Raw genomic sequence first — 9,913 nt, 5'->3', positions numbered from 1 at the left:
CCCTGAACATCCTGCATCTACCCTCTTGCCTGGCCAGACCCAGCCCCTCAACTGCTGCTGCTGTAACCCCTGCTCCAGGCTCAGGCAACGTTCTGGGTGGTTGTCATAGGATTAGCAGCCCTGATGGGAAGGGGCTTCTGGCCCCCATATCAATGTTTAACCGGATGTACAGGTCAATATTTACCAGCGGAGAAAGCAAGCTGAACGGGGGTTGGCTAAGAGCAAAGGTCCTGTGGGAGGAGAGAGCTAGGCCGGGCTGGCTGCACCAGGCAGAGCGTGGGTAGCAAGTGGGGAGCAAGGAGAACACTGTGTGCTGCAGCAGGAAGCCCGAGGAGGTAGGATGAAGGGATGGTGCAGCCTGCTCTGGCGGCACAGGAGGTGGGGAGCTGCCCCCTTGGCGAGGGATCTGGCTGAATGTATTCAGGGAGCCTACAGCTTCACAGCATCCTGGGGTGGTGAGGAGCAGGTCAGGCAACTGCAGAAGTCCCTCTGGAACTCCAAATCCTGGAGGCCTGTTCTTGTCAGGAAGAATTATACCCAGTTGGAGATGAGTTCCTGGCTGAAGGCTCTTGGATATAATGGTGGGGGCTGGGGTAACAGAAGGACCCCCCCCCACAAAGAGCTGGCCCAGAGATAAGGCCTGGGTAGGGGTGAGGAGAGGAGGCCTTTATCGGAGGCCCTAGACTAAGATTTGCACAGTCCCCTCCACCAGCCTGGCTTCCCCAAAGCACCCTGGAGCAGAATTGGGGGCAGAGTTGGGATGAGGCCTTTGGTTCCCGTAAGTCCAAAGGTATCTGGGTCAGTCATTCATTGGGCTCTGCTATTGGGTCAACAAAGCAGCTTTCTGGCTGCCCTGCCACCCAAGCTGAGCTCTTGGGGCCTTTGGGTAGGACCCGGGCAGCCTAAGAAATCTGGATGAAATCAACATCAGGTTAGATAGACTCTCTGGGGTGGGAAGCCTTCTCAGACACAGATCGCCGCGGCCCAGGCATCTTACTTGGGGTTTACAGAGATTCTTATTTTGATCCTCAAACTCTACATGGGAGGAGGGAGGACTTCTGTCGTGATTTTACAAAACAAGGTAAAGCCCAAAAGCATCCAGGGAAGAACCAAAGGTACTGTGGCAAGAAGCAGAGCCCAGCTTTGAACCCAGGTCTGATCCACAATGCAAGGCCTAAAGAATGAAGGCTAGCTGGGTGGTGGTGGCGCACGCCTTTAATCCCAGCACTCGGGAGGCAGAGGCAGGCGGATGTCTATGAGTTCGAGACCAGCCTGGTCTACAGAGCTAGTTCCAGGACAGGCTCCAAAACCGCAGAGAAACCCTGTCTCGAAAAACCAAAAAAAAAAAAAAAAAAAAAAAAAAAGAATGAAGGCTAAGGGAGAAACCACAAGAGTGGGGGAAAAGCATGGAAATCCCGCCTCTCAGGATGAGGATCCAGTTCCTGAGGACCACCCGAATATGTTTCGGGTGTGGGCCTAAGTTCTGTAGCTGAATGGGGTTAGGGAGCCTGTGGGTAGCAGTCTGCTGCCTGGTGTTTGAGTGGGAAGCAGGACTAACCTTCCTGTTCCGGGTACAGGAACATGGCACTGCTCTGGGGGTTCCTGGTACTCAGCTTGTCCTGTCTGCAAGGTCCCTGCTCCATGGTGAGACTGAGCTGAGGTCTGGGTTGGAAGAGGTCGGGTTGAAGAAGATGCTGCACACAGGGGCAAGTTTGGGAGAGGCCAGAAGGGCAGAGAGGGAGGAATGCTGAGTCCGGGGAGGGGTTGGCTCTGAGGGACCTCCCTGCCTCTCCTCACCCTTCTCTCAACAGTTCTCCCCTGTGAGCGCTACGGATCTCCCAAGCCAGCAGGTACATAAAAGTGAGGGTTTGGGGGAAGAGCCCAAGGGTCTCACCTATGTCTTGGGCAAAGCAGCGGGGACCTACGGGGAGAGCTGTCAACTTCCTCCTTTCTACAGCCAATGAGTGAACAGGCCCAGCAGAAGCTGCCCCCACTTGCCCTCCTCAAGTTGAGCAACCAGGTACAATCAGGTGGGGCTGGGGAAGAGTAAGTGGGGCCAGGGGAGGAGGGCCAATCAGCAGGGGCAAAGGAATGGGGGAGGGGAGACACGGTCATGTTCAGGGGTTCAGAAGGAAAGCCCCAGCATGACTCTTCCTCTCCCCTCAGATCTGGGACAAGGCCTCTGAGGAAGGCAGAGAATCTGAAGCTGCCCACTTGACCCTGCTGACTTCTGATCTGTCTTTGTAGGATCTTGGTGGCCATGCTATCCCGGAGAGGTCCCCAGGAGACTGCAAGGGTACCCCAACTGCAGAGGAGACCCGCAGATTGGCTCAGGCCATGATGGCTTTTACTGCTGACCTGTTTTCCTTGGTGGCCCAAACATCCACTAGCTCCAACCTTGTCCTGTCACCACTGAGTGTGGCCCTGGCACTCTCTCACCTGGCACTAGGTACTGGGGCAGCACCTGTCCAGCAGAACTAGGAAGCCACAGTGCTGCAGAGGTTGCCTAGGGGTGGTTCCTCCATCAGGACACATGGATATTTGGTGGCATGCAGGTGCCTGAGCTGTCACCACGCTCTGTGATTCAGAAATCCAGGGATGGCCTAAGAATGTGGTGATTGACAAATCCCCCAGTTATTTTTGCACAAGCGTTTGACAGCTACAGTATCTTCCCCTGGACCTGAGTGTCTCACTGTGGGAAACTCTGGCTCAGAGAGACAAGGTACCTTGAGTGAGGCAATATGGCCCAGCTTGTTAGCAGCGGACATGAAAGTAGACTTTGGAAGTCCAACAGCTCAGTGGGTGTGGGAGGGGAGGAGAGCAGGGGTCCGTGGCCGTGTTCATCATGAGGATATGAGAGGGGGGAAGTGGGCAGTGGGGCGAGAAAGAACCTGGGGCCTGGGCCTCAGCCCACTTGGTCCTCTTCAGGTGCTCGGAACCAAACGCTGCAGAGCTTGGAACAAGTCTTACACATGAACACAAGCTCCTGCCTTCCCCACCTTCTGAGCCATCTCTGCCAGAACCTAGGCCCTGGGACAATTCGACTGGCTGCCAGAATATATCTGCAGAAGGGTAAGTGATGATGGCAGCCAGCTGCCCAGGAGCTGCTCTGCCACCAGTGAACAAGGAGGAGGGAGGGAGGCTTAGCCTTGGGCAGACAGGTAGAACACAGGTGGTTGTTGGAGGCCCCAGCCCTGGGATGAGCTTGTGGCCTATTGTGTGCAGGATTTCCCATCAAAGAGGATTTCCTGCAGCAATCGGAACGGCTCTTTGGTGCAAAGCCCGTGAAACTGACCGGAAAGCAGGAGGAAGACCTGGCGAACATCAACCAATGGGTGAAGGAGGCCACGGAGGGGAAGATTGAGGATTTCCTCTCTGAGCTGCCAGATAACACCGTGTTGCTTCTCCTCAATGCCATCCACTTTCATGGTGCACTCTTCTTCTTAAGCCCCCGACCCTGACAACCCCCCCTGCCCCTAGGCTGAGCGGGGCTGTGCAAGCTTTGCTCTGAGGTTGCTAGGCCATGAAGCAGAGGGTTGTCTGGGCGTGTGCAGAGGAAGCTCAGAAGTTGGCTGAAGCTGTGGAGGACAGAGAGAAAACTGGGGTTACAGAGGGATGGAGAAATGCAAGTCCAGATGTAGGAAAAATACCTAAGTATATACCTTAACTGGATGTCAGCACTGGGGACTTGGCTTCCATGTTTTTTGTTTTTTTTTTTTCGAGACAGGATTTCTCTGTATAACAGCCTTGGATGTTCTGGAACTCACTTTATAGGCCAGGCTGGCCTCGAACTCACAGAGATCCACCTGTCTCTGCATTAAAGGCATGCTCTGCTGCCGCCGCCACCACCACCAGCAGCTTTGGCTTCCACTTCTTGTTCCTTGATTGGGTTCTAGGTGGGATAGGCCAGAAGCTGGTCCTAAGTTACATGGCTCCTGCCCTCTGCCTGGCTGCAGGTTTCTGGAGGACCAAGTTTGACCAGAGCCTCACCCAGAAAGACCCCTTCCACCTGGACGAGAGGTTCACGGTGCCTGTGGACATGATGCAAGCACAGTCGTACCCTCTGCGCTGGTTCCTGCTGGAGCAACCTGAGACACAGGTCCCCACGGCTTTCCCAGCAAACTCGGCTTGCTGCTGGGAGGGGATGGAAGGCTTAGGGACCTCAGGGGTGAAGGGGGCACCCCATTTTCCTTGAAGCCTGGTCCCTGGGGTCTGGAAGCTCTGGAAGGGTCTATCATGCCTCCACCCGGGACATGACCTCTTTGAGGTTCATTGGCTCAAAGAAAATAGACTGAGCTTTGTCACATGCCGGACATTGTTCTCTGCACTGGGGCTTTAGTGGCGCTCAGAAAGCCCAGGGCCCTGCTCCTAAGGGAAGGAAGGCGTTCCCACCAGTGCTGCTCAGAAGGGAGAGTTCGCCCAGGCTGGTTTTTCTGCTCCGAACATTCTGATTGGATGGAGCTCTGTGCCAAGCTGAGGCTTCTCTTGCTTCCAACCTAACCGTGACTCCTTGACTGGGATAGTGACCCTTGGGCCCATTATCTATGGCTGACATACAGTATGAGCTAGTTTTGTTTGCTTTAGTGTCTGACAGTGTTACACAGGCTGGGTTTGAACTCGTGGTCCTCCTGCCCCAGCTGTCTGAGTGCTGGGATCCCAGGTATGTGCCTCTGTACCTACTTACCCACTCTGTTCATTGGCTTCACTGGGCAAGCAGAGCACAGCGCCAGCTCTGCAGGAAGGAGCCATGTGGGCAGCTTGGCTTCTCTCTAGCTCCCCTGGTCAGCTCCCCTAGCTGCTCATCTCCCCGTTGCGCCCTCCCTCAAAGCCGTGTGCTACCCACTGTTCCTTCATCCTCCGGCTCCATCTCTCCACCCTCCTTTGGTCCGCAGGCCCCAGCAGCCAGGCCAGGCACTCACCTCTCCCCGGCAGAGGACCTACCCGCAGGCCTGTGCTGGGACTCAGGGAGGCACGGCTTTAAGAGTCTTGAGCCTGGTGGTTTCCACGCTGCTGTAACCGCAGTAATCTTCAAAAAGGGTCTTGTGACCTGAGTGTGGTGGGTTACACCATAATCCCAGTGCTCAAAAGACTGAGAGTTTAAGATAGTCAGGGCTACACAACCAGACTCCATCTAAAGAGGAAAAATAAATGCATTCCAAATTTGGCATGTACAGCAAAATCTCACTGGGCGAGGGGGAAAGGCGAGAGTCAGGGATCCTACCCTTTCCGGTGGCTCCTCTCCATGTCCTTTTGAAAGCCAGAGGTGACACCTATCATATACCAGGAGAGCTGAGAGGCAGAGACGGGAAGGTTCATAGCCTGTCTGTACCCCTAGCTGATAGCAGATGGAGAACTGTCTGTAGCGAAGACGCTCCTGGAAGATTCCAAAGTGTGGCTGGACGTATGGCTCCGCTGAGTACTTGCCTAGCATGCACAAAGCCCCTTTGTTCAACACTTAGCCTCACACAAACCAGGCACAGTGATGCACTTTCAAGAAGGAGGCAGGAGCGTCAAAAGCTCAATGTGGAGAGACGGCTCAGCAGTTAAGAGTACTTGCTGATCTTGCAGAGGACCAGGGTTTGATTCCCAGTCCCAACGAGGCAGCCTCGAAACATCTGTAACTCTAATTCCAGGGGATATGACACCTTCTTCTGGACTCCGAGGGCACTGCAAGTTCATGATGCACAGACACACATTCAGGCAAAATACCTATACGCATAAAATAAAAAGAAATCTTAAAAAGAAATCCAAAGTCATCTTGAGTTATATAGTGAGTTTGAGGGCAGCCTGATATACATAAGTCCTGTCTAAAAACCAAACCAAAATGAAAACCGGGCTTAATGGTACAGTTTTGTAATCCTAGCACTCAGGAGGCAAGTGAGGCAAGAGCATCAGAAGTTCACAGTCATCCTTGGCCTAACAATAATTTCAAAGCCAGCTCGGGATCCATAAGACCCTGTGTTCAAAAGCTGGGAAGTGGGAGAGGAGTGTAGTTGCGCACACCTTTAATCCCAGCACTCAAGAGGCAGAGGCAGGAGAATTTCTGTAAGTTAGAGACCAGCCTGGTTTATATCATGAATTCCAGGATAGTCAAGGCTACACAAAGAAACCTTGCCTAGAAACAACAACAACAAAAAGATGTTTTTTTTTAAAAAAAGGTAGAGAGTAATTTAGGGAGACAACTTGTACCAGCCTACCTCTGGCCTTCACACACATGTGTGCACTCATACAGCCACACAAACACACACACAGATTTATGCACACACAGAGATTTATTTCAAAGCATTATCTCATTTGGTCACGTGTCACCTTGCAAAGGGGCAAGTGGTATTATTATATTTCACCGGTGAAGCAAGGCACACTGAACCCCAACCTCTGGTTCCTGTCTCAGAAGCATGGAGCAGTTTTGGTCCAGACCCCAAACAGATCTCGTGTTGTCCGGTCCTCATGTTCTCTCCTTTCTTATCTGTAGGTGGCTCATTTCCCCTTTAAGAACAACATGAGCTTTGTGGTCATGATGCCCACTCATTTTGACTGGAACGTGTCTCAGGTACTAGCCAACCTGAGCTTGGACACCCTGTACCACCCCTCACTGCGGGAGAAGCCCACCAAGGTGTGGCTGCCGAAACTCCATTTGAAGCAGCAGCTGGATCTGGTGGCCACCCTCAGTCAGCTGGGTAAGGGGGCTGGGGATAGGGTGGCCCCAAGTGCTCTGGCAGGGCATGTGAGGAGCAATTGATACGCTCCCCTAGACCTTCTGGTATGCTCCCCTAGACCTTCTGATATGCTCCCCTAGACCTTCTGATACGCTCCCCTAGACCTTCTGATATGCTCCCCTAGACCTTCTGATACACTCCCCTAGACCTTTCATCCTGGGATGGGTTGGGATGCACTCACCACTCTGATGCCTGCACTACAAAGAATCCTGGGTAAAGAGTTCAGGGTGGGCCGGGCGGTGGTGGCGCACGCCTTTAATCCCAGCACTCGGGAGGCAGAGGCAGGCGGATGTCTATGAGTTCGAGACCAGCCTGGTCTACAGAGCTAGTTCCAGGACAGGCTCCAAAACCACAGAGAAACCCTGTCTCAAAAAACCAAAAAAAAAAAAAAAAAAAAAAAAAGAGTTCAGGGTGTCATGTGAACCTCGTTGTCTAGCTTGGAAAGGGGACAAGGAGAAGCTGGGGTCACAGGGTTAGAGAGCTGCAGCTACTCTGCGTGAGGCAATGTGTGCAAAGTGCTCAGTCTAATGGAGCGGGCACATGTAAGTCAGAAGCTGTCTCTCCAGCTCACCCGAGAGAGTAGCAAACTGGTACCCAGTGCAGACTTGGCTAAAAAAAGAAAAGAAAGAAAGGCTTCTAGAAGTGGTGCCTAGGTTGAGACTTGAAGGTTTAACAGCTGCCAGTCAGTCTGTAGGTTCAATCCTTTAGCCAGGATGCCAGACAGACGGGTCCAGGTAACCTGGGGGCAGCACTGACCTGTCATCTGTTGTTCTGGGCAGGCCTGCAGGAACTGTTCCAGGGCCCAGACCTGCGTGGGATCTCTAACCGGAGTCTGGTAGTGTCTAGCGTGCAGCATCAATCTACCGTGGAACTCAGTGAGGTTGGTGTGGAGGCAGCCGCAGCCACCAGCACAACCATGAACCGGATGTCCATCTCCTCCTTTGCTGTGAACCGACCTTTCCTCTTCTTCATCATGGAGGAAACCTTAGGCATACCCCTCTTTGTGGGCAGCGTGAGGAACCCCAACCCTAGTGCACAGCCCCAGCTCCAGGAACAGCAAGATTCCCCCGACAACAGAGTCTTCCAGAACGAAAAAGCTGACTTCCACCGAGACAAGACCTTTGGTCCTGATTTGAAACTTGCACCCATCCTGGAGGAGGATTATCCTCAGTTTAGCAACCCCAAGTGAGGAGCAGCCCTGGGCAGCAGCATCCTGAGTCCCCACCCGGATCAGCCTCTCAACTCCTGTGACTCTTACCAACCAGCTTTGTGGGATAGGGTGGGACCTGGGGAGGCCATCTCCAGGGAGAGGAGCCCTTCTCTTGCAATAGCTCCTGGGGGTCGGAGGTGGGGTGGGGCCTGGAGGAAGGCAGGCAAAAGGAATCTTCATTTCTTCTGAAGGAGCTCAGAGGGGGACCCTTTTGTGGGCTGGGCACTCATGGATACAGTTTTAACTAGAGGTGGGTTAGGCCAGTCTCTCACTTAGTTGGGGTCCCTTCATATTTGTAAGCAGAAGCCTACATGTCCCCAAACACCCGGAGCACAGACACCTGCCTTGGTGCTGCCCTCCATGGGTGGAGGCTGACCTACCCTGACTCTGATATGCTTTGCTGACGACATCCAAGCCCCCACCCATGTGCCACCAGCTGAGCCACCCCTCTGGTTTTTAGAGATGCCAACACTGCCAGGAGTCTCCTTCTTCCTCTCTCTTGTCCTCCTCTGGCGGGAAGCTCAGGGGCTGAGGCGGGGAAGGGCCTCTTTAGCTCCCAAGACTCTTTTATAAAGTTTTTGTAGTGACTTTTATGCCACCTGAATAAAGAATGAATGGGCCGGGCTGGTTTGACGTCACGATTCTGGGCAAGTGGATGTGACAGGGAGGCAGCCAGAGGGCAGATTGCACTGTGTTCTCTCTGTGCCACGTTTGGTCTCTGGCCACATGCCAGTCCTCTCTAGGTCTACCTTCATGCCAGCCTGGCTCAGCTCTTAGCCCTTCCCTCTGTGTGTGCCTCAGGCAGCCTGTAACAAGGATGCCTCAGAACTGGCAATTAGGGAGCTAACGGGTCTCTAATTACACCCCAGCGGCTTTGCCAGGAGCAGGCGCCCGCCAGCCGGGGGCAGGCTGACAGCTGGAGGCTGGCAGTGTCTGAGGATTTTGGGGATGTTGTTGGGGATACCTTGGCACCGGGCTGGCTACTTCCTGTAAGAGAGCAGGAGCTGAAGGCGGAACTGGTGTCCATGTGGGTGGTGAGGGCTGCCCTTTGGGGCAGGCACATCTCCCTGCCGGGATCGCCTGTCTGAGTGCAGGGTGTCCATGTGGCAGTAGCCCTCTGGAGTCCTAATGTGCCCGAGGGCGGGGGAGGGACACAAGGAGGGTGGGGTAAGAGATCCCTGGTGTGCGATTCTGATGCCAGCAGTTGTGGAGGGGGTTGTGGGAGGAGGGGAGTGTGGGCGGGGAATGTGTGGGATGTCGGAGGGTGAGGGTCAGAGGGCAATGTCAGAGACGAGGGCCCTAATTGAGACTTGAACAGTGGAGCGGGCAGGGCTAGGAGGGAAGGTCTGTCCATCCAGCAAGTGACCTCAGTCAAAGCAGGAGCTTTGGGAAGAGAACTGGAGAGCTGCTGGGAAGAGGAAAAGCAAGAGCAGAAAGCCTGGGCTGAGAGCATGTGCAGACGTTCAAAATGTGCTGAGCTTGGTGCGGGCGGGGGAGGGGGAAGGGAGTCGGTAGTTGTGGGGAAAGAACATGAAAAGGATCATGCAAAGATTTTAAAGAAAAGATTTGCTATTTACTTTTATTTTGTGTGTTTAAGTATTTTATCTGAATGCATCTTTGTGTGTCACATGTTTTCAATGGCCACGGAGCCCAGAAGAGGGCGTCGGATAATCGGGAACTGGGGTTACAGGGTTCTGAGACATGATGTGGGTGCTAGGAACCGAACCTGGGTTGCTGTAAGAGCAGCTAGTGCTTTTAACTGCTGAGCCATCTTTCCTGACTTTTTCTTTTTCTTTCTTTTTCTTTTATTTTGGTTTATTTTGGTTTTTCGAGGGAGGGTTTCTCTGCATAGCATTGACTGTCCTGGAACCCACTCTGTAGACCAGGCTGGCCTCAGACTCATGGAGCTCTGCTGACCTCTGCCTCCCAAGCGCTGGGATTAAAGGCAGGATCCACCACACATCACAATTTACTTAGCACTCATCTT

At 53.5% G+C, this 9,913-nt stretch overlaps 1 protein-coding gene across 1 annotated transcript; it reads left to right on the top strand.

Annotated features, from left to right (window-relative positions):
* Nucleotides 1–293: 293 nt before the first annotated feature.
* On the top strand, nt 294–8,475 carry Serpinf2 (serpin family F member 2). The gene is made up of 10 exons (XM_057775957.1): nt 294–335; nt 1,578–1,644; nt 1,812–1,850; nt 1,958–2,020; nt 2,248–2,449; nt 2,929–3,072; nt 3,226–3,429; nt 3,957–4,099; nt 6,473–6,677; nt 7,496–8,475. The coding sequence occupies exons 2-10, from the start codon at nt 1,582–1,584 to the stop codon at nt 7,903–7,905; spliced, it is 1,473 nt and encodes a 490-aa protein (XP_057631940.1). The 5' UTR covers nt 294–335; nt 1,578–1,581; the 3' UTR covers nt 7,906–8,475.
* Nucleotides 8,476–9,913: the final 1,438 nt, after the last annotated feature.

The sequence above is a fragment of the Chionomys nivalis genome, chromosome 7, assembly GCF_950005125.1.
Source record: "Chionomys nivalis chromosome 7, mChiNiv1.1, whole genome shotgun sequence".
Taxonomy (NCBI): domain Eukaryota; kingdom Metazoa; phylum Chordata; class Mammalia; order Rodentia; family Cricetidae; genus Chionomys; species Chionomys nivalis.
This window is presented reverse-complemented; position numbering and strand designations above follow the sequence as displayed.

What these genes read in the sequence shown, in the direction of transcription:
- Serpinf2 (XM_057775957.1), top strand. Translation starts at nt 1,582, where the DNA reads ATGGCACTGCTCTGGGGGTTCCTGGTACTCAGCTTGTCCTGTCTGCAA. An exon ending in ACTCTCTCACCTGGCACTAG is followed by an intron (nt 2,450 to 2,928) that starts GTACTGGGGCAG and finishes GGTCCTCTTCAG; the next exon opens with GTGCTCGGAACCAAACGCTG. An exon ending in TGGAGCAACCTGAGACACAG is followed by an intron (nt 4,100 to 6,472) that starts GTCCCCACGGCT and finishes TCTTATCTGTAG; the next exon opens with GTGGCTCATTTCCCCTTTAA.